The following is a 24546-nucleotide window of genomic DNA, read 5'->3' as shown; positions in this document are numbered from 1 at the left end:
GATTCTCAACGTTCGGACTGGAAAACTTTAAAAAGTCAGCCACTGAACACTAGTTTGGTTCGACCTATATACTGATATAACAATCCAAACAACAGTGATTAAACAAATCTACTTTTAAATGCGAATGTTTGAAAATTGTAATTCTTTAACTGAGTTTAAACCTGATATAACATTTAGCTTCAAAACAAAAATCATTTTCACGCAATGATCTTTGGAACAAATCGAATTGTAACTAAATATAGCCTTGCCATCTTAACCATCGGAGTGGAATTATCCCCATCGAACAACACACATTCCAACCCCTACCAATTCGATTTAACACGGCACATCTCATCATGGAACTGGAACCCACTATGTATGCGGTGTCAAATGATGTTAGTAGGTTGTTGGAATGTATTTTGTTGGCAGATGAGCCGGACTCTCAAAATATTGGACTCTCGTTGCACGAAAATATGAAGAGAAGTTACAGAACCAACATTACTGAAAGTCTGAAGCTACATTTGTTCCGGAACCGAACGATCCTTTCCGAATCAAACAGGAAAGAATAATAGCTCACGAGATTAGACCACTCATCACCGCTGAGCATATAACCCATTAATAGACAAACTGGAGAAAACATGACCCACCCAAAAGCAACAAATTGTCTCACGAGCTCTTATCCTTTTACTACTTCTTTTCCTTCTTCCATACTTACATCTTCTTTGTATTTATTCTTTCTCCTTCCTTTTAGAAAGCATGCACACATCACATGAAATTCATATAGGCAAACCAACCGTTAGGAGCTTTATAAATGTGCCCCACTGGAAGGATGCATTGACGAGATACTATATGCTGGAGAAGGATATATACAACAATATGGCGAGCTTCGGTAATATGAAAATGCTTGTTTTGTGTATGTTTCTTCTAACAAGAGCTTTCTCGCAGGAGCCTCAGGTGCCTTGTTTCTTCATATTTGGTGATTCGTTGGTGGACAATGGCAACAACAATGAGATACTTACTCTTGCAAGGGCCAACTACATGCCTTACGGCATTGATTTCCCTCAAGGCGTGACTGGGAGGTTCAATAATGGTCGAACAACCGTTGATGTTCTAGGTTTGTAACTGGGTTCATCCTTATTTGTTTATTTTTGTAGGACTGAACATGGTTTTTAAAACTGGACCGGACCAGAAAAATCGGAAACCGGTCACCTGATCGATTCTGGTTATCTCCAAAACCGGATTTTTTATAAAAACCACTGGCCCGAGTGGTCAACTGTTCAAACGGTTTTGACCGATTTTTATTTTTTTGTCAGAACGGACTGATTGTTCGGTCCGATAATCAGACCCCTGACCAATTCGATCTCCGGGTCGATTTTAAAAATCATGGGACTGAGTCAAGATTTGCTTATCGCAACATGTTGGCCACATGACCTTGTAGCCATACATGGAAGTCTCTCTCATATATATATTTTGTCATTAGACTTGATCATGGACTGGGCTTCGGGCTCGACATAAACACTTTACACTGCTTTGAGCTGGGTCCATTTAAATTTTGACAAAAGCTCAACTTGAGCCCAGCTCATGAATAGTTATAGCTGTCATTCATGGGAAGATATTCCCATTGTTCTCTTATGAATAGGATGTTGTCAATATATTGCGTTCAGCAGATCAATGGGTAGATTTTCTATTCTTTTAGCTTAGATGATTCTGATGACGAGTCTGGATCTGTTCCTCACAGAGCACTCCTCACACCAACCTCACAACACATCTCTGCCATATATTGAGAATATCTCCCATACTAGTGTATTGTTATTCATAGGGAGATATTCCGAATACATGGTGGGATGTGCGAGATCAGTGTGAGGAGTATTCTGTGGGGAACAAATTCTGATTCACTGATGACCATTTTCCTTGGAAACATTTTTCTTATTTGTACTTTAGATAATCATTAGCAAAAACCGGATCAACTCCCAACCAATACTCTCAGCATCCCAACAGGCCACTACATCTGCACAACAAACTAGTTGGGAGCTGATCTGAACCGCCTCCTCATAAAATAAAGGCACGGTAAAATCTGGAGTTTACATCTGCTCCCCATAGAATGAGCCCCAAAAACGTCCCATATGCACATCTCAACATGCATTGAGAAAATCTCTGATACTTGCCATTGGGAGATGTTCCCATTACACGGTTGGGATGTGCTGTGGGACGTTTTTGAGGCGCAATCTGTGGGGAATAGATTTGGATTCTAAAATCTGTGGACCTAACATGCAATGTTCTAAAATGAGGATCAACTTGAAATTTGGGTGATCCTCGTAGAATCGGCCTAAAAGTTAGCTGAGTTACTCTAAACATCAGTTGAATGTTTGGTTACAAAATTCTTGCCATGGGTCATATTCTTCTTAGAATGAAAAATCAGCCTTTAGCACAAAAATTGAGGTATCCTGCAGCATGAAAAATAATCATGCCCCACCTTGTTCATTTTCATTCTTTGAGGAAACTCTGCCTACAAAACTTTAGCACTAGTGGATTACTATGGAAGAAATTTTACGAAAACACTTTTATAAAACTACTTTTATACAAAATTACTTTTATGAAAAAACTTTAATGAAAGCGTTTTTGTAAAATTACTTTTATAAATGCACCTTTGCAAAAGTACTTTTACAAAAGCACTTTTATCAAAGAACTTTAATGAAAGCATTTTTGTAAAATTACTTTTACGAAAGTATTTTTATAAATGCACATTTGCAAAAGTACTTTTACAAAAGCAATTTTATCAAAGTATTTTTATGAAAGCATGCTTACAAAAATATTTTTACAAAATTACTTTTACATAGGACACTTGTCAGTCTAAAAAGAATTCGTTTTTAGAAAAAAATATTTGGTTCATAGCAATATTTTCTTATTCTGCCTATTTATACCCATTTTTGTCATTTTAGAATTTCATGTTGAATAAGAATGAGAAAGAATAATAATTTCATGTTGAATAAGAATGAGAAAGAATTTCATGTTGAATAAGATCAACATCCATTTTTGTCATTTTAGAATTTCATGTTGAATAGAATTTCATTTTAGAATTTCATTTTTTTTCCAATGGATGTTGATCTTTATGCATATTTGAGTAGGTATTCTTCCTTTCTAGTTAGTGATAGCCAATGAGTCAAGTTATCTGAATAGAGTTACTGGATTGTTAGGGATGTTTTTGAACTTCTTACATTGTCTTTGCAGCTCAACTTCTAGGATTTCCGAATTTTATTCCACCGTACTCAATTACGGGAGGTCGAGCATTGCTGAGAGGAGTGAATTACGCATCAGGAGCAGCTGGTATCAGGGCCGAGACTGGCATTAATCTTGTAAGTTGTAACTTACAATTGAGTCCAGAAAATTAAAGTAAAAAGAGTAATACCAATAAAAAAGGTTCATTTCAAGCAAGTGATGAAAGTTGATCTGGTGTATACCTACTTTATGGTTCTGCATTGGGATAAAGGATAAAAGAGTCTTAGGCATGTTTAAAATTTCAGAGTCAATTTCTTAAAACTTTAAACTCTTTTACCTTTTACCATATATTTTTAACTATAATTGTCTTATATATACTTCATAAAATTTTTCTAAAATGTAGCAAAAGTCATAAAAACCATAATTTTTTATATATTATTAACGGTATAATTAATTTGGGTCTGAACTGATTTAGAACAACAAGAAGCACTTTCGAACTAATTATTAATCAGGATAAATACCATAAAACCAAAACTGATATAATCGAGTCGGTCCGTCTGTTGGTTCCGCAAATAAACCCAAGCCATGAAATTCTGACAAATAGGTTGTATGAATGGTAATAATGTAGGGGGATCACTTGCCGATGGACCAACAGCTCCAGAACTTAAGATCAACAGTGCGGCAGATGAGGCGGATGTTCAGAGGGAATGACAATGCTCTAAATAATTACCTAAGCAAGTGTCTTTTCTACTCCGGCATGGGAAGTAACGATTACCTCAACAATTATTTTATGCCAACCATGTACAGAACCAGCCAAGAGTACACCCCAAGAGCTTATGCAGCTGCGCTTCTCGAACAATACACGCGCCAACTAACGGTGCTTACTTTCTCTTTCAATCACATTTGAGTTTTGAGCATTGTTTTAAAACCGACCCGGAGATCGAACAGGTCAGGGATCTGGTTACCGATCAAACGGTTCGACTGTTTGAATCGAATGGTTAATTCATTCTGACAAAAAAATAAAAAAAAAAGTTAAAATTTGAAAATAGAAATAAAAAATGGTCAAAAACCGTTTGAACGGTTAACCGTTGGGTTCATTGATTTATTGACCAAAATCAATATTTTTTGAGAAAATCCAGTTTTGGAGGAAACGGAACCGGTCACCTGATTGGTTCCCAATTTTTCCGGTCCGATCCGATTTTGAAAACCATGATTTTGAGATTAGGCTCACTTTGAAAGGAGTACAAATACAAATATGTACAGTATAAGTACATGCAAAATAATACAAAATATAAGATTTTGTACTTTACATATTTGTATTTATACTCCTTTCAAACTGAGCTTTTAAGACATGATCTTTCTTTCTTCAGGCCTGGTTTGTTTTTTATGTAATTTTATTTATATAAAACTATGGGATTTTTCCATTTGGAAGGAGTACAAATAGAAATATGTAGAGTGCAAAATCCTGTATTTTATACTATTTTGTATGTATTTGCACCATACATATTTATATTTATAATCTTTCCAAAAAATTGTGCAAATAAGTATGCAAATTCTGATTTAATGCCTGTTTGAGAGGATTTTCACAAACACAAGCTTCTGGCTTTGCAAGGTGGGCTCCATACAACCCTAAATACACTTTAATTGATCCAAGAAAATGATCTAGTGAAATTATTCTGTCAAGTTATTTTTAGTAACTTATTCAAAGTGGTTCGGTGAAAGCAGCTTAATCAAAGCTGAAGCCTTCCCCCTTATTTATTTATTTATGTACAATAAATAAACACATAAAAAATAATACAAAATGCAAGATATTTGTATTTGTACTCCTTCCAAACTGAACCTAATGTGTGAATAAAATGGCAGTGTTTCATGAAGCGTGCAGACTAGAAATCTAGGGAGGAATCTAGGATGCGAAACTGATTTGGATGCAAAATATGTATCCAGTTCAAATTTGCACTTGAAACAAAGAGAGTCAACAAAAATAAAATTGCACGGCAAATAGACAGATCTTAATGAAGAAAATTAAGAATGCTTGTTTCTTGCTTTCGATATTTCAGGAACTGTATCAGTTGGGAGCACGCAAGGTGGCTGTGGCTGCGGTGGGTCCAATTGGCTGCATTCCATATGAATTAGCACGGTATGGAAATGGCAGCCAATGCAATGAAGGCATCAACAGAGCAGTTTCTCTCTTCAACTCAGGCCTTAAAAGGATGATTGATCGTTTCAACAGCGGCCAACTTCCCGGGGCGAAGTTCATTTATGTGAATTCGTACGATAGTTCGAGAAATCTCGTTGTTAATGCAGCCTCTTATGGTAACCATCTTTTCATCTTCAGTTGAAATTAAATCCGTTTATTATTGGATCAAAGTATAGAGCTGTCAATGGGTTGGGTCATGGGTGACTGGGTTTATCCGATAGAATCGAACGGATCACGTCTGTTCTGATTTTAAGTTTTGTCCCTGATGAAGGGAAATTTGGTCCGACCTCGCGATCGCCCGACACGTGGCAAAGGCAAGCAGCTCGGGACAGTAGAGCACCCAAAGCGAACATCGGAAGCAAGTCCAAACTCACTACCGAGCCCGAACTCCAGACCGCTGCACTTAGTCCGAAATCCTTGTTAAGAGCGAACTCTCTGTTAAAGGTCCGAGCTCCTTAAAACCCGAGCTCCCTACTAGGAGCCCGAGCTCCCTAAAGAACCCGAGCTCCCTAAAGAACCCGAGCTCCCTAAATCCGAGCTCCCTACTAGGAGCCCGAGCTCCCTGATTAAGAGAGCGAGCTCCCTATCAAAGGTCCGAGCTCCCTAAAACCTGAGCTTCCTAAATCCGAGCTCCCTACTAGGAGCCCGAGCTCCCTAATAAGAGCGAGCTCCCTATCAAAGGTCCGAGCTCCCTAAAACCTGAGCTTCCTAAATCCGAGCTCCCTACTAGGAGCCCGAGCTCCCTGATAAGAGCGAGCTCCTTCCTGAGAACCCGAGCTCCCTGCAAGGAGCACGAACTGTACTGGGCCCCAAGCCTCACAAAGCTGACCCGAGTTGACCCGTGGCAGCTCGGAACACTCCAAACCGAACTCAAGGCACCTCGCTCGCCACTCCAACACTTGACTTCCAAAGCACCAGGCCAGCCAGACGTACCTGATACCAAGGACGTCTTGTCCAAGGGTGGCATACCTGACTGATTTGGGATCTGACACCTGACAGCCGCATTTCAAACGGCTTCCTGCCACCGCCACCTGCAACCGTCGTCACTAGCCGCAGAGACGGCTCCGACAAAAGGAACAGTGGCGGTTCTGTCCGACCAGAGGAAATGACACCCGAACTGGCAGGAGTTCAGAAGTAATCATGCCCGACCTGACGGAGGCCTGGAAGTGAGTGCGCGAGGTGGTTATAAAAGGCTTCTACCCACCCAGGGATGAGGTATGCTAACTCTCGCGCTATCTGGTTATTCTTGCCTTTGAAGGATTCTAACTTGAGCTTCGGAGCCCTTACGCCGGGTTCTCCCCGGAGCTTCTCTTCTCCTCCCGTTTCAGGTCCCTGTTACTCAGTTCAGAGGCAAGATCATCGACAGCTAAGACCGGCCAGATCGTGCATCATCAATTGGCGCCGTCTGTGGGAACACGCTTCAAAAAGCCTCCCTCCAAAACTTTCATACCCTTTCCTTCTTCTCTGAAAAACTCATTACTTATGGCCTCATCCAACAACGCCGGACGCGGCACAGAGACAAACACCACCGGGGAACAGCTCCAAGTTCCCGTGGTGTGTGTGGGGCAGTTCACCATCCCCCTCACGGTGGATGGAATCCCCGACCTGACTACGCCACAAACAGTGGCACCTATAAGCCTGCCCTCTGCAAACATCTCCTTCCCTCTTCCCATCGAGACTACCTTCTCTGAACCGACCGCCGTCCCCCTGGCAGCTAGCCAGAATCGGTTGGACGACTTAATGCAATGCATGCGGGCAATGCAAGCCCAGATGCAGCAGTTCCAGCAACACCAGCTTCACCAACACCAAGTGTTGCACAACCTCTCCCAATACCACTATCAGCAGCAGTTTCCCCAACTGACACCGAACCAACCACCGCTTCCACCTCGCCACCTAGCCCCGAAGCCAGTAAAATCCTCTCCGCAGGATGGGCGCCTTCACCAAGGAAAGGCCTCCAGGCCCCAGAATCCCCCAAACAGCCAGGCCTCGTCCCCAGGCCAGAGAGAAAGAAAAGTCATCCCCGCCTCACGGCTCGCAGGCGGATCAGGAACCTCGCCCGCGAGGTCAGCACCTCGGGTCTCAAAACCGGAGTCCCCACTGGTGGGAAACCGATTCGGCGCACTGACAGCAGCGGACTACCAGAACTCCGAGCCCATCGAGCTCGGCAACACGGAGGCCAGCAGTGCCAGCACAAGGCCCACTCAGCAGCGGAGACGCCGTCGAAGTCGACGAACCGCCACCCGCGTCTTATCCGAGCTCAGAGGCAAAGGCGAGGCGAGCTCGGACGAGGTAGGAATCGCCCCGATCCTCTCAGTTCCTTCCCCCCTCGCCCCAGAACTCCTGGCAGTCCCCTTGCCTAAAGATTTCAAGCTCCCGCCCCTAGACAAGTACAACGGATCCTTCGACCCCAACGACCACGTGGACGCTTTCCAGTCCCAAATGCACCTCGCCAGGGCCAGCGAATCATGCATGTGCGTGGCCTTCACCACCACCCTCAAGGGGGTAGCCCGCACTTGGTATAGGAACCTAGCCCCCGGATTGATAAAGTGTTGGGCACAGTTCGTGCAGGTCTTCACTGCACACTTTGTTACCAGCAAATGGTGCCCAGAGCAGAGGAGAGCATCTTCGGAGTAGTCCAAAGGGAAGGAGAACCCATACGGGGCTACATCAAACGATTCAACGAGGCATGCTTACAGATACCTCGGTTGAACCCCGCGGTACAGCTCGCCGCAGCGAAAAGAGGGGTGACGCACAAGGAATTCAAGTGGCACATGGTAGCTAATCAGCCCGCGACCGTGGCCGAGTTCCTCAAGCTCGCAGACAAGTTCATGAGGACGGAGGAGGAAATCAACCAAAGAACCGAGGGCGGAAACGAGAAAAGAAAGAGGGACGGCGAGCCCTCTAGCTCGGTCGACCGAAAAAACCCGGCCCGGGACCCGAAACTGAACCAGTCACTCCGAGCTCCCCTCCCAGCTCGGACGGATTACACGCCACTGAACACGAGGCGGACCGAGATCCTAATGACGATCAAGGACGCCCCCTTCGTGAAATGGCCACCTCGCCTAAAGGGAAATCCGAACGAAAGGAACAAGAATTTGTATTGTAGTTTCCATAGGGACCACGGTCATAGTACCGAGCTATGTAATAACCTCCGAGACGAGATAGAGGGGCTCATCCGTCGCGGATACTTAAGAAACTTTGTACAGCACAACAATAACAGCAATTAAGCGGATCAACCGGGCGAACACTTAAAAGACGCCCCGGAGACTAGCAGTAGGCCTGCCGAACCAATGCAACGACAGCCCCCGGTAGAAAGACCAGTTCGGGGAACCATCCATGTAATTGTGGGAGGATCAGTAGTGGCGGGGTGCACATCAGCGGCAGCTCGGACCTCAGTCCGCGAAGCGGTCCTCGAGGAGCGGAACCCCCCGAAGAGGCCGAAGACCGAAGAGCCGATCCTTTTCACAGAAGACGATGCGCGGGGAGTTCGCTACCCTCACGACGACGCACTCGTCATTAAACTCCGGATTAGCGACTTCGAAGTTAGGCGCGTACTCGTAGATTCAGGCAGCTCGGCGGACATCCTATTCAAGTCGGCATTTGATCAGCTACAGCTACCAAGGAGCGAACTAAAACCTGCGAGCACTCCCTTGGTGGGCTTCAGCGGGGAGGAAGTCAGGCCCCTTGGGAAGATAACGGTGTCCGTGGAAGTGGACACATGGCCTTGTGCGGTCAGACTCAGCCACGATTTTCTGGTGGTCGCGACCCCCTCCCCATACAATGCCATAATAGGACGGCCAATCACACATATCCTGCGGGCGGTGGTCTCTACCTATTATTTGGCAATGAAGTTCCCTACGGACTTCGGTGTGGGGGTAGTGCGGGGCGACCAGCTCGAGTCCCACAAGTGCTACGTCGCCGCCCTAAAGGGCAAGTCCAAGCCGGCCGGCGACCTCGACCTGGAGCGGCCTACGGAGCAAGGCGAAGAACGAGCCTCGCCGACAGAAGAGACAGTCGCGATCCCGACCTCACCTACGGACCCATCTCGTGCACTCCAGATTGGTGCTTTTGTCAAGGAACCCCTACGGGCCGAACTGACCCGTTAGACAGAAGAAACGGAACTTAGCCCCGGAGCGCTGGAAAGCGGTCGACGAGGAAGTCGAAAAGCTCCTCGCGGCAGACTTCATAAGGGAAGTCCATTACCCGAGCTGGGTGGCCAACCCTGTGCTGGTGAAAAAGGCGAACGGCAAGTGGCGCATGTGCGTCGACTACACCGACCTGAACCGAGCTTGCCCGAAAGACTGCTTCCCCCTTCCTAGGATCGACCGTCTAGTGGACGCGACCTCGGGACACGAATTGCTAAGTTTCCTGGATGCCTACTCAGGCTACAACCAAATCCGGATGGACCAGTCCGACGAGGAAAAAACCAGCTTCATAACCGAATTCGGTATATACTGTTACAAGGTCATGCCCTTCGGGTTAAAAAACGCCGGGGCGACCTTCCAAAGACTTGTAAATAAGCTGTTTCGGTCCTGATCGGCACAAAGATAGAGTGCTATGTAGACGACATGGTTGTCAAAACACAGTTTTCACAAGAATTAATACAAGACTTAGATTCTGTCTTCCAAATCCTGCGTCGGTATAACATGAAATTAAACCCCAACAAATGCGTCTTCGGCGTCACCTCGGGCAAGTTCCTGGGCTATGTTGTCAATCGACGTGGCATCGAGGCCAACCCAGACAAAATACAAGCCATCCTAGATATGAGACCACCTCAGAAAATAAAAGAAGTCCAAAGGCTGAACGACCGCATAGCCGCCCTAAGCCGCTTCATGTCCAAGTCGGCAGACCGCTGCCTACCCTTCTTCAAAGCGATCAAAGGCCAAGGGTTCGAGTGGACCCAAGACTGTCAGCTCGCGTTTGACGAGCTAAAAGGCTACCTCGCCAAAGTACCAACCTTAGCTCGGTCCGAGGAAGGCGAAGTCTTGGAGCTGTACCTCTCGGCCAGCGACGAGGTAGTCAGTTCGGTACTAGTAAAGGAGGCAGACCGGGTCCAACGACCCATATATTATGTTAGCAAAATCTTGCAGGGAGCAGAGACAAGGTACCCGCAGATAGAAAAGCTAGCGTATGCTCTGGTGATAGCAGCACGGAAACTCCGCCCGTACTTCCAGGCCCACACCATCATCGTCCTGACCAGCAAACCTCTGAGGCAAGTCTTACTCAAACCCGAGGTTTCCGGCTGGCTGACGAAGTGGTCCATCGAGCTCAGCGAGTACGATCTCCAGTACAAGCCAAGAACTGCCATTAAGGCCCAAGCCTTGGCAGATTTTATCGCAGAATGCACGTTTAGCCTCGAAGCCCCTGAGCCGGTAGAGCCCGAGATCCCCAGTTCGGGTGAACTCGGAGCTCCCGAGCCAAACGAGTCCGAACCCCGCGAAGTAGCAGCCAATATGGCATCCCTCCTGGTTAGACCAAGCGCGAACTGGGAGGAGGAGCCCTGGATCCTTCACGTAGATGGCTCCTCGAACCAACAAGGCAGCGGGGCTGGAATAGTGCTACGCGGCCCGGGCGGAACAAAACTGGAATACGCACTACGCTTTGAGTTCGCGGCGTCCAACAATGAGGCAGAATACGAGGCACTGATAGCCGGGCTAAACCTAGCGCGCAAGGTCGGAGCAAAGCACGTGGTTATCTGCAGTGATTCCCAGCTCGTGGTCAACCAAGTTACAGGCGAGTACGAAGCACGCAAACTCACTATGATTGCGTACTTGGCAAAAGTAAAGGAAGCTCTGCTCAACTTCCAATCACACTTCATCAAGCAAATCCCGAGGTCAGAGAACGCTGAGGCTGACGCCCTGTCCTGACTGGCTAGCACGAGCCACAACGCCAGGAGAACCGTGTACGTAGAGGACTTTCCTCGGCCCAGCATTCTCGGTGGGGCAGAAGAGGTCGCTCCCGTCATCGAAGCATAGCCGAGCTTGATCGACCCACTCGCGAGCTTCCTGTTAGACGGAACACTCCCCGCGGACCGCAACACAGCCAAGAGGGTGCAGCGCCAGGCAGCCAAATACGTCATGATAGACGAACGGTTGTACCGACGATCCTACACGCTCCCCTATCTGCGATGCTTGCGCTCAGCCGAAGCCGAGCTGGTACTCCGCGACATCCACGAAGGCTTGTGTGGTGGACACATGGGGGGAAGAGCCCTCGCCCAAAAGGCACTTCGACAAGGATACTACTGGCCAACGATGAAGGCAGAGGCAATCGAGCTCGTCAGAAAATGCGGCAAGTGTCAGAAGCACGCTAGCATCCACCATCAGCCCGCTGCCGACCTCAAATACCTCACCAGTCCATGGCCCTTCGCCCAATGGGGCATCGACCTCCTGGGGCCATTCCCACCAGCGACAGGCGGGAGGAAATTCCTAGTGGTGGCAGTAGATTATTTCACAAAGTGGATAGAAGCCGAACCCCTAGCAATAGTTACAGCCCGAAACATACAAAACTTCTGTTGGAAGAACATCGTATGTCGCTTCGGGCTACCTCGGGTACTGATCTCCGACAATGGCAAACAGTTCGAAGACATCAAGTTCCAAGAATGGTGCCAAAGTATGGGAATTAGTCAGAACTTCACATCGGTCGCACACCCGCAGGCAAATGGCCAAACAGAAGTAATGAACAGAGCCATCCTCCGCGGACTAAAAACGCGATTGGACCGGGCCAAAGGTTTGTGGGCAGACGAACCACGGAAAAGACCGCCACGGGTGAGACCCCCTTTAACCTCACCTATGGCACCGAAGTAGTGATCCCGGCGGAAATCGAAGTGCCTACGTTACGACTGGAAGCGTACGACGAACGGACAAACGAGGGCGAGTTGCGCACCAACCTCGACCTACTGGACGAAGTGAGAGACCTCGCGCACATTCGAACTGCGGCTTACCAACAAAAGGTAGCTCGGTACTACAACGCGCGAGTAAAAAAGAGGAACTTCCGCGTCGGCGACCTGGTTCTCCGTAAGGTCATGGTGCCCGAAACCGGCATAGGAAAACTGGGACCGAACTGGGAAGGACCCTACAGAGTAACGAAAACACTCGGTGGGGGAGCGTACGAGCTCGGAACCCTAGAAGGGAAACAAGTACCCCGAGCATGGAACGTTGTCAACTTGAGAAGGTACTATCTATAGGCCACCAAAGCAAGTACGCCGAAGTCATTTCATTAAACAAACTGACGGACCGAAATGGTCAGTTCGGCAAAAAATATAAGCTCGAAGACACCAGTACACGAACAAAAAGACGTTTCATTTCAAAACAGATGTGTACATTCCATTTCATTACATTTTACAAGTCCGGAGCTACTTCATCGTTATCAGAAGCCTCTCCGACAACGCCCGAAGGACCTGCCTCCCCCTCGGAGTCTGGTTCGGCATCCGCGGCATTAGCCATCTCCGGAGTGATGCGCGAAGTGGATATGGCGCTGGTATCGAGGTCGGGGTACGTATTCCGGATCATCCACCGACTTAGCTTGAAACCCCTCCTGTAGGAGTCTACCATCAGGTCATCAAAATCCGGCGAAGCAATGTAATCGCTAACAGCCTTCTTCTTCGCGTCTTCGATGCCCTGAGAGAAGATCTGAGTCTTCTCCCTGATATCCTCCTGAAGATATTCGACCTGGTGTTCCAAGTCCAGCTTCATTTCCGCCATGCGCTGCACCACCACCCCCATGGCCTCGGCATCCCTCTGAGACCTCGCCTGCCTAGACCGCGCACGGCGAGCAGCAGCATCAGCAGCGCGAGCATTCTCCTCGGCAATCCGGGCATTCTCCTCGGCAGCCCGAGCAGCCTCCTTGGCAGCTCGCGCCTGCCGCGAGCATTTCTCCACCTGATTCGCCAAGGCATGAATGGAGGAGTTCACCTATCAAAGGAAAAGGAGATCAGAGAAACGAATGAAAAAATAGAAGCTAAGCACGGAGGCAGGCCACTTACCACCTTGGCATGAGTAACGGCACGGCAGGCCACTTGGTGCAGAGGGAGCTCGGTCCACGCCGCGACTTCCTCAGGAAACGTCGCCTCCCTACTCCGTTGAAGAGCATGCACGGGCGATAGCACGCTCCTGAAGTCCTCCGGGGCCTCCGAGACCGATGGCCCAGCTCGCATATGAGCGGACTCGGAATAAGCGGGAGCCCCCGTGTGTGTGGTTTCAGCATAAGGAGCCCCCGCCGGCCCCTGCATGGGAGGAACCATCTCGGGCTCCTCTGCCGGACAGTCCGGCACCTCGGGCTCCGCAGCCCGGGATGGCTCGGCGCGAGCTCGCTTGGCCACCCGCTTTCTCCACTTCATCCCCTCGAATAAGTGCGCACCTCGTGACCCTCATGAATCCATTGTACCTGCGAAAAGGAGTTCGGCATCAGTAAGACGTAAGCACAGAACAAGACAAGATCACTAGGGAAAGAACCTACCCGAACTCAGGCCCGCAGCAATAAGCTTGGCCTCCGTCAGATACCATTGGCAATCCAGCCCAAGCCGCGCCCATTGCCGAAGGCCCTCCGCCGTCTCCTCATCAAGTGTGACGCCGGAGTCAGGAGCGGCCACCCCCCAGCCGGTCTGAAACGGCCACCCCATCGCACTTCGCACCCCGAAATAGTCCCGCTTCCACGCCGGGACCTTATTGGGGAGTCCGTGTAAGAGCTTGAAGCCCGGGCGAGGGGACAGGTAGTATGCCCGCCTACGCCCAAGGAGGGGACTCACTTGCTTTTTCAACATCAAGATAGAAGAAAAAATCTCCAGATCCCGAGGGAAGTTCTCGTCGCAAAATAAAGAGATCGTTCCCACTAAGTTCCTAATAGAGTTCGGGTGAAGCTGGCCAACCGTCACACCGAAGTGGTTTAGGACCTCGACAACAAGAGGGTGGAAGGGCAGTCGCAGCCCCGCGGCGAGCTGTTCCCGGAAAATCACCATCTCATCAGGGCCATGTTCCCAAGGAAAGCTCCCCGTTGGGATAAAATAACCGTACTCACTGGGCAAATTATAGTAGTCTACGAGGGTTTGAAGTTCGTCAAGCGTCATGGTCGAAGGGCCGAACTGATCTACAACCCGGCCACGACGGGAGGTGGATGCCGACCTACCCGAAGAACCTCGGGTGGTAGGCCCAATCCCTCCCTCAGGACCTACATCGGGCTCGCTCGAACTACCGTGGGACGCAAACTGGTTCGTGGAACCCACATCAGACCCGCTTGAACAGTCTGAACCCTCCAAACCAGACATCGCGAAACGGAACGGGATTCCAAAAAATACTCACCCGGGAAGAAGACAAGCAAGACCTGAGACGCGAGCTGAAAAGCCTGGATGCGAGCTGAAAAGCCCGGACGCGAGCTGAAACTTAAGGCGCGAGCTCAGGATATACGACAATAGCAGGGACGGCCCCCCCCCCCCCCCCCCCCTGCGCACTATTTATATCCACAGCGTACGGAAAGCGACGGCCCAGATCAAAGCCAACCCAACGGCCCACAACCGCGCTAGGACGCACGTCTTACAAAAACCAATCGGCGCACGTCTTTTAGAGACTGACGGAACGTCGCGCACGTCTTGTCAGAGGACAGGTGTTGGCATGCGTCTTCCCAAAACTGACGGAGCAACGGCGCACGTCCCCTCGCAATAAAAGCGTCTGCAGCGTAACTCTCGAATAACTGACATCACGACTTCCGAACGCGCGCCCCTTTTTGAAAATCAAATTGGAGTGAGCACGCTCAGTACGGACCAAAACCCTCCCACTACCTTGCAAACTCCCTGCGCCAAGACGGAACCGTTGTCACAGGAAGTGGGGGGCAATTGATGAAGGGAAATTTGCCCGACCTCGCGATCGCCCGACACGTGGCAAAGGCAAGCAGCTCGGGACAGTAGAGCACCCAAAGCGAACATCGGAAGCAAGTCCAAACTCACTACCGAGCCCGAACTCCAGACCGCTGCACTTAGTCCGAGCTCCTTGTTAAGAGCGAACTCCCTGTTAAAGGTCCGAGCTCCCTAAAACCCGAGCTCCCTAAGTCCGAGCTCCCTACTAGGAGCCCGAGCTCCCTAAAGAACCCGAGCTCCCTGATTAAGAGAGCGAGCTCCCTATCAAAGGTCCGAGCTCCCTAAAACCTGAGCTTCCTACTAGGAGCCCGAGCTCCCTGATAAGAGCGAGCTCCCTCCTGAGAACCCGAGCTCCCTGCAAGGAGCACGAACTGTACTGGGCCCCAAGCCTCACAAAGCTGACCCGAGCTGACCCGTGGCAGCTCGGAACACTCCAAACCGAACTCAAGGCACCTCGCTCGCCACTCCAACACTTGACTTCCAAAGCACCAGGCCAGCCAGACGTACCCGATACCAAGGACGTCTTGTCCAAGGGTGGCATACCTGACTGATTTGGGATCTGACACCTGACAGCCGCATTTCAAACTGCTTCCTGCCACCGCCACCTGCAACCGTCGTCACTAGCCGCAGAGACGGCTCCGACAAAAGGAACAATGGCGGTTCTGTCCGACCAGAGGAAATGACACCCGAACTGGCAGGAGTTCAGAAGTAATCATGCCCGACCTGACGGAGGCCTGGAAGTGAGTGCGCGAGGTGGTTATAAAAGGCTTCTACCCACCCAGGGATGAGGTATGCTAACTCTCGCGCTATCTGGTTATTCTTGCCTTTGAAGGATTCTAACTTGAGCTTCGGAGCCCTTACGCCGGGTTCTCCCCGGAGCTTCTCTTCTCCTCCCGTTTCAGGTCCCTGTTACTCAGTTCAGAGGCAAGATCATCGACAGCTAAGACCGGCCAGATCGTGCATCATCAGTCCCAATTATAATTGGGTCTAGACTGGTTTTTTCTTTTTGTTTTAAAAATGATTAAGACCAAAACAATTTATAAATATATAAAGGTTTTATCGTCTTTTTGTAATTTTTATTATACCTTTAAAAGGGTAAATTCCATGCAAAGTATGGAAGATAATTTTAATTTTTAGTTAAAAAGCACTTGGTTTTCTCAACATTTAAACAGTTTACTATTTACTGTCCTTTTTATTTAGGTTATATAATCCAAAGATGAATTTTCAAGTTGTTAATTATAATATGGGTAATCATAAGTGTAAAATATAATCTAACTGGGTCAGATCCGATTAGTTTTCCATTAGATGCAGATTGGATCAGATCGGTAAAGTTTGATAAGAAATCTGATGGATTCGAATCGGATAAGTATTATTTGATTTGAATTGTAATAAAAAATTGAAAATATAATATAAACAATATGTTATGTTATTTATATAATATAATAATATATTATATAAATAATATATGTATATTTTTCATAACTAACCGATCGGATTGGATGATGATAGATTGGGTTAGGATATATTCGAATTCAATCTATTTAACTAAACATATTAACCTTTTCGATCCGATCCAATTTATAATCCAGCTGTTACCGGATCGGATTCGAATTTGGGTAGAATCTGATCCGACGCACTTACATCCTAATTGGATGCAACTTTGTTGGAGTCGAGTTGGGAATTGGTTAAAAGTAAAACTCGTTAGGCGCAGCCAAAAAGACCGGGATTGAGGTAGGGTAAATTCTTCAAATTGGATATCTCACTTTACCATGCATTGTTGATAGGTAGCAATTCCGATCTGCTACACTTAAACCTTACATTAACCAATGAAAAATCATCAAAATTCACTGTAGGACCTTTGATTGGTCAAACTCTTAAACGTGATCTGAGAGTTTTCATTGATTAATGTATGCCTTATTGTAGCAATCTAGAATAAATAGTGATGAGTTTCACTCCAAATCTATTAGTCACAAGTTGTTTTCACATTCATATCCACAGAACACCATTGCCGTGTATTAGAAACATTTTCCCATGAATGATAGGGGTGATATTCCTAATACACAACTGTAATTACTAGTGGAGAGGGATGTAAGAACAACTTATGGGTAGCAGATCCGAGCCCGAAGAATTCAAGTTTCGTAGAAGTAATTTTAACTGATTTTATTCATGATATACAATAGGACAGTTATTTTTAATTAATCTTATTGATAATATGATATTTTGATAATATTTAAATTAATTTATTAGCATCAATCCATATATGATGTCAATTCAAATTTGATCCCAATTGGAAGATTGACGGATTAAATTTAGTTATAGGTATTATCCAATCCATTTAGAAGTCTATATAGAAAAAAAATCAGTCAAAAAGCCTCATTACATCAATGGAAAGAAGATGTTTAGGGGTGCAATTCAGGTACTCCATTTTAAGAATTTACGTTGCCAAGATTTGGGCATTTTGGGCTGAAATTATTTAAATTCAAATTCTTAATTGAATTTGAATTTTTGGATTTGCACATGCCTCTTTCTTTGATGGGCAACGATTGTTTGCATTCTATTAATGCTTTGCATAATTTACTAAGGCTGTGTTTGGTTTGATAGAAAATTGGAGAAATAAAATCCTGAGAAACGAACTTTCCCTCAATAGAGAATTTGTTCAATGGCCTGATCCATGTAAAGGCTCTCTCGCATCATGAAATACAACCATGCATCCATTAATACTGTTACTTGTCGGTCTGTCACGTGGAGTTCATGTGGACTAACAAGAATAAAAGCTGATACAATTTAACAACCTCTCATTGGTTTTCACAAAATTCATGGTAGAGTGCAACTTGTGCTGGGTTGGTCCAAGCCAATCCATCAAAGTTGAATTTGGCCGTGTTAAGATTACGATTGAAAATTCTAAACCTGGCTAATGATACTCCTAAAGCACCTTAACTTTCTTATTTTCATACATACAAAACGATAGTAAGGGTCCATTTGATGTTTGGAATCAGAATCAGAATACAAATAGATCATTCCGATTCTAATTATTTGGTTGGTTAGAATTAAAATCTCATTTTCATTTCGAGTGGAATGGAATACTCCCATTTAAAGGAATGAGTGAAGGACATTCTCTCCCTCTTTTTTAGGAATGAAATCCTATTTCATATGATTTCAATTCCCATTCTGATTCCTGTCTGAACTAAATGGAACATAGGTTTATTCGGATTCCGATTCCCACTATGAATCAAACATACCCTAAAACTAGTTAACTCTATTTGGCTAATCCCGTCCAAAAAGTGAAATTATTTTTCAAACAAAAAATTAAAGAAATTGGATCAACCCAAACCCAACCTGATTTTTGCCCAACACGATGGCATTCAACTGAATTAAGGAATGGCCGAGGAGTTGAACGATTTGGGTTGACATAAACATAAACCAGACCATCTTGCATTCCTAGTGCAAGATCCATCGAGTTAAAAGACTTGATCATGAACGTTTTTACCTGATGTTTAGTCTTTGAAGAAATAGTTACGTTCCTGATAGACACTATCTATTGTTATTGCAATCCAACCACTAACCGGCTTGTACTTGTGAATTGCGAATGTTTTCAACAAAGCAGGATTCGAGGCTGTCACCAAGGGATGTTGTGGAGTCGGAAGGAACAATGGCCAGATCACATGTCTTCCTCTTCAGCAACCCTGTGATGATCGAAGGAAGTATGTCTTTTGGGATGCATTTCATCCCACTGAAGTTGCCAATATCATCCTTGCGAAGAAATCATACAATTCAAACTCACGAGCTGATGTTTATCCTATGAATATAGAACAACTAGCCATGCTTTAAGTTTTGAGTTTTCTTAGATAATTTTCAACGAGAATGTTCAATGATATTACATTTATCTTTAGGCATTTTGTGTAGATGTTTTTGTTCCACAACATTTAATTTCTCTTACTATCAATATCACCATTTTAAACCTTATCCCAACTATACGGGGTCCGTTACATCTTGCAAGAATCTTATTTCACCATTCCATTCAATTTAATGATATATCAATTGTTGAAATACATTACTACAACTGAATCCTTGAAATAACTGTGAAGTTTGTTGTCAGATCAAGCATGGAATTTCCCTACACATGGGCGTTAGTGGGTTGTAGCCTAAGGTCGCATTGGCCCAGATTTTGTCACTCCTTAAATTTCAGTGCTCAAAGGTCTCTTGTACAACTAATGTGTATGTTGAGGTTGTAGCTGACGGGTGGAGACAAAGGACCAGAAGTGGGTCTAGGAACTGCCATGTCATGCAGGGGACAGCCGTATCGAGATTGTTGGCCGGGTGAGAATGTCTTGAAACATCCCGTAGATATCAATGTAGATGAACATGGCACTGGGGAGATTGGTTCGTCATTGCCTTGACGTTGGAGTCACTATAGAATGAGAACGAGTCCAGTCAAACCGTAGGTTCACGGTGAGCGTGTACCCTCCAATAGGAGGTGTGCACGTCACCTATTCAAATCAAGCCATTTCCGTTAACGTTGTTTCTGTTGTTTCTGTTAAGTGGGTGTATATGATTCACCCGGTCACCGATCAGAAAAAAAGACAAAAGTAATCCAAAGCTCTCATTCTAAATCATTTGAACTCCCCTTCTTCCTATTTTTTTCAACCGAGTCCTAGCCCTGGAGAAATCTGAGCACAACTGCACTCCGATGGCGGTAAAAAATACTTGGCAATAAGTATCCGTTCATTGCTTACCGCTCTTGCAAGGGGGAGATACATCGGAGGAGGTGATGAGGTGGTGAGCTTGCATGAACAAAGGAAGCTCCGACCACTCTTGCAAGGAGTCCCAGTCGATCACTCCAGCGGCCCATGCGACGGCTGCATAGGGATACACCTCGTGTTGTGCTTCGACTGAAATGTCAATTAAAAAGTCAGTCCTGATGAAGAGACTGATGATGGATGGCCCAACCGTTGCCCAGAATGCAACGAGAATGGATTGACCATCTATCCAATGTATTGATTTTCTTATTATTTTGATTTCACGGTTATTTGAGTTAAGAAATTAGTTAACTGAAACCATCAATGTTCTACATATCAATTTGTGTATGATGGGATCACCATTAATTTGATGATGTGAATTCAACTTTCAGTAGAATAAAATTAATCCTTCTCTCACTACTGGAATTCATTATTAGAGGCACCTGGCCAGAGGAAGTCAAGAAAAAATGTCTCTATAAACTACTAAAGGAGGCAGATTAATTTAGATAGCATTAGAGGCACTTTTAAATGCCTATTAATTTTATTTTTGTAATTTCACTTTTGGCCAAAACAAAAAAGTGGTCATTGCCGCTCAAACATTAACGTAGCGTGCGACTTTTCTCCTCCTCCTTTCCTTGCTTTCATTTTTTTTTCTCCCCCGTTTCTTCTCCTTCCTTTCCTCTTTTCTTCTCTTTCTCTCTTCTCAAGTGTGCAAGATCTTCGCCATTCACAGTTTTTAGTTAGGGTTTCAATCCAGTGGGGGAAGCAAGTTCTCCGCCATTAAAGTAATCTGCCATTGAAGAAAGTTTGTCTTCTCAGCTTCAACGCCATTGTTTCTCAGAGTTCTCAGCTTCATCAGGGTTTTGGATAGGTGAATCTTTTAACATTGGTTTCCCTTTTGTTTATAGAGCTTGAATTAACATTGCTCAACCCGTTCTTTGGTTAACAAGATGACGATAAATAACCAGGTCCATGTGGAGATGCTTTGTGAAGAACGAGGATTGTTTCTGGAGATTGCTGATATAATTAGAGGGTTAGGGCTGACCATTCTGAAGGGGGTAATGGCAGCGAACTACCTCATAATGGTTCTCTTGATTCTGGCGTGTTGTGAGCAAGATTGAACTTGATGTTGGTCTACCATGACTAGCATGAAATCTGGCATCTCAGGTGGTTTTAACACTGAGTTGTTTAACTGATTTTGCATTTTGTGAACCTGGCACTAACTGACCTCTAGGGGAGGAGTGGTTTAGGGTGGGTAAAGCTCCTCAACAGCGTGTGATGGTGCGCAATCCGGCCGGTCCTACCTGTCAACGACCTTGCCTTTGAACGGAGCTACAGGGAACCTGAAATGGAGAAGATGAGGAAGCTCCGGGGGGAACCCGGTGTGATTGCTCCGAAACTCAAGTTAGAATTCTCTCAAAGGCAAGATAAAACCAGATGGCGCAAAGTTCACATACATTGTTCTTGGGGGGTAGGGAGCCTTTTATAACCACCTCGCGCACTCACTTCTAAGCTTCTGTCAGATTGGGTATGATTATTTCTGAGCTCCTGCCAATTCGGATGTCATCCCCTCTGCTGGACAGAACCGCCACTGCTCTCTTTGTCGGAGTCGTCTCTGCGGCTGGCGATGACAGTGGCAGGTGGCGGTGGCAGGTGGCCGTTGAAGTGTAGCTGTCAAGCGTCAGATCCCAAGTCAGTCAGGTGCGCCGCCCTTGGATACGGACCTCCTCGGTGTCAGGTATGGTACGTTTGTTCAGTTCGGTATCCTGGAGGCGAAGTGCTAGAGTGGTGAGCGAGGTGGAGTCTTGAGTTCGGATAGGGGAGTGTCCCGAACTGCCATGGGACGGGCCAGTTCGGGTTGTTGCCTTGTGTGAGACTCAGGGCCTAAGGGAGAGTTCGGGCTCCTTGTAGGGAGTTCGGGCCCCTAGTAGGGAGTTCGGACTGCTGGTTCCTCCCTTCGGTGCTCGCGCTTTGGGCGTGCTGTTGTGCCGAGCTGTTGCCTTTGCCACGTGTTGAGTGATTACGAGGTTGGGCCAAATCTTCCTTCATCAATTGCCCCCCACTCCTCGTTCAAGGGACTTGCCTTGGCACAAGGAGTTCGCGAGGTGGCAGGTGGATTTGTCCCGTACTTCGAACTGGTTTTGACTGATAGCGCGAGGTGTTCGTCTGGATTTTTTTGGGTTTCTCGAGCGCCAAAGAGACGGGAAACGCGCCAATCTGTCTAAAAATGCTAGCAGACGTGGCGGCGCGCGCTTATCTCAAATTTCAAAACAGCGCGCCATTGGGAGACGTGACAGCGGGTCTTTTCAAATTTGAAAAAACGCATCGTTGCTGCCTTTAATGCGAGGAGACGTGCGCCGGTGTTCTGTCAGTTTCAGAAAGACGTGCGCCAATCACGTCTCGGTCTTAGTGGACGTGTGGTCTGCGCGACTGCGGGCCGTCGGATTGGCTTTGATCTGAGCCGTTGATTCTCGGTTACTATGGGTATAAATAGTGGGGGACCCCAGTCGCTTTGTCACTTCTGCGCTTTGCTTCTTGAGCTCGCGTCCAAGCTTTTAGTTCGCACTCAAGATGTTAGCTCGTGTTCAAGTTTCCGCAGTCCGTTCAAGCCTTTTTCTGGGTGAGTACTTTCCTGGAATCCATCTTCTCCTCCCGATGTCTAGCTCGGATAGCTCAGACAGTTCTTCAAGGGGGTCCGGTGCAGGTTCTACGAATCGAGTTGCATCCCCCGATGGTCCTAGTGAACTTGAGGTAGAACTTGAGGAAGAGTTTTAGCCCGTAGGCCGAGTCGCCTCGGGCAGTTTGGCGTCCACCTCTCGTCGAGGTCGGGTGTTAGACAAGTTTGGGCCCTCGACCATGACGCCCGAGGGGCTTCAATCCCTTATTACTCAGTTTAACCTGCCTGGGGAGTACGCCTACTTCATACCTTCGGGCAGTTTCCCTTGGGAGCACGGTCCTGATGAGATCGTGATATTCCAGGAGTAGCTCACCGCGGGGTTGCATCTGCCTTTCCACCCTCTCCATGTCGAGGTCATGAACCACTTCGGCGTTACTGTCGGCCAGCTTCACTCGAACTCCATTCGTAACTTGGTGGGGACAATCTCCCTATTTTGCGAACAGGGCTTTCCTTTAGACTTGGAGATCTTCTCTTCCATCTTAATGCTTAAGAAGCAAGCGGGTCCCCTTCCCGGGTGTAGGCAGGCGTATTACCTGTCTCCTCGCCCGGGTTTTAAGCTTTTAAATGAACTTCCCAACAAGGTCTCGGTGTGGAAGCGGGACTACTTCGGGGTGCGAAGTGTACTGGGGTGGCCGTTTTAGACCGGGTGGGGGATGGCCGCCCCTGACTCCGGTGTTACACTTGATAAAGAGACGGTGAAGGGCCTCCAGCAATGGGCGCGACTTGGGCTAAAGTGCCATCAGTATCTGACGGAGGCCAAGCTCATTGCGGCCGGCCTGAGTTTGGGTAGGTTTCTTACTTAGAGGTTTTTTGTTTTGCTCTATTTCTTTTGTTTTGTTTTGTTTTTGTTTTTGTTTTTGTTTTTGTTTTTGTTTTTGTTTTTGTTTTTTTTTTTTTTTTTTTTTTTTTTTTTTTTTTTTTTTTTTTTTTTTGATGCCGAACTCTTTTTGCAGGTGTGATGGACTCAGAAAGGACTCGTGGTGGGCACCTGTTTCAAGGCATGAAGAGGAGGAAGCGAGTCGCCAAACGAACTCGTGCCGAGCTGCCCCGGGATGCGGAGCCCGAGGTATCAGACTACCCATCAGAGGATCCGCCCAGGGAGCCCGAGATGGCTCCTCCAATGCAAGAAGTGGCAGGGGCCCCTTATGCTGAGACTACTTACACGGGGGCTCCCACTTACTTTGGTGCTCCCGCTTACTCTAGGTCTGCTTATACGCAAGCTGGGCTCTCAGGCTCGGGGGTCCAAGGGGAATTAAGGAGTGTGTTGTCACCGAACCACGCTCTTCAGAAGAGTAGGGAGGCCATTTTCCCCGAGTAGGTCGTGGCGTGGACTGATCTCCCTTTGAACCAGGTGGTCTGTCGTGCTGTCACTTATGCCATGGTGGTAAGTCAGATTTTTTGTCGAGCTCTTTTGCTTTTATCCCTCTTGTTGTTGTTCTTTTGATCACTTGTTCTTTCCTTTTGGTAGGTGACTTGGCGGCCCAGGTGGAAAGGAGCTCAAGGTAGGCACGAGCTGCCGAAGAGACTCTCCGTGCTGCCGAGACGACTTCCCGAGCTGTTGAGGCGGCTGCTCGCGTTGCCGAGGAGGCTGCTCGAGTTGCACAGATCAGGCAGGCGAGGTCTCAGAGAGATGCCGAGGCCATGGGAGTAGTGGTGAAGCACATGGCGGATCTGAGGCTGGGTCTGCAGCATCAGGTTGAGTACCTTCAGGAGGACATTAGGGAGAGGACGCAGATCTTTTCTCAAGGCATCGAAGATGCCAAGACGAAGGTCGTCGATGAGTACATCGCCTCGCCGCGCTTTGATGACCTGATGGTGGACTCGTACAGAAGGGGTTTTAAACTAAGCCGGTGGATGATCCGGAATACGTACTCCGAGCTCGATATCAGTGTCATAT

General features: G+C 47.0%; 1 protein-coding gene across 1 annotated transcript; it reads left to right on the top strand.

Moving 5' to 3' along the window:
• The first annotated feature begins 1 nt into the window (after window position 1).
• LOC148801326 (GDSL esterase/lipase At1g33811-like) lies at window positions 2-19125 on the top strand. The gene is made up of 5 exons (XM_088899604.1): window positions 2-1093; window positions 3208-3332; window positions 3824-4072; window positions 5253-5508; window positions 18841-19125. Exons 1-5 carry the CDS (start codon window positions 736-738, stop codon window positions 19062-19064), a joined length of 1212 nt encoding a protein of 403 aa, XP_088755730.1. The 5' UTR covers window positions 2-735; the 3' UTR covers window positions 19065-19125.
• The last annotated feature ends 5421 nt before the right edge of the window (window positions 19126-24546 follow it).

This window comes from Nelumbo nucifera, chromosome 3 (genome assembly GCF_055504915.1).
Source record: "Nelumbo nucifera cultivar China Antique chromosome 3, China Antique-T2T, whole genome shotgun sequence".
Taxonomy (NCBI): Eukaryota; Viridiplantae; Streptophyta; class Magnoliopsida; order Proteales; family Nelumbonaceae; genus Nelumbo; species Nelumbo nucifera.
Note: the sequence above shows the minus strand (reverse complement) of the source record. Positions and strands in the feature narration are given on the sequence as shown.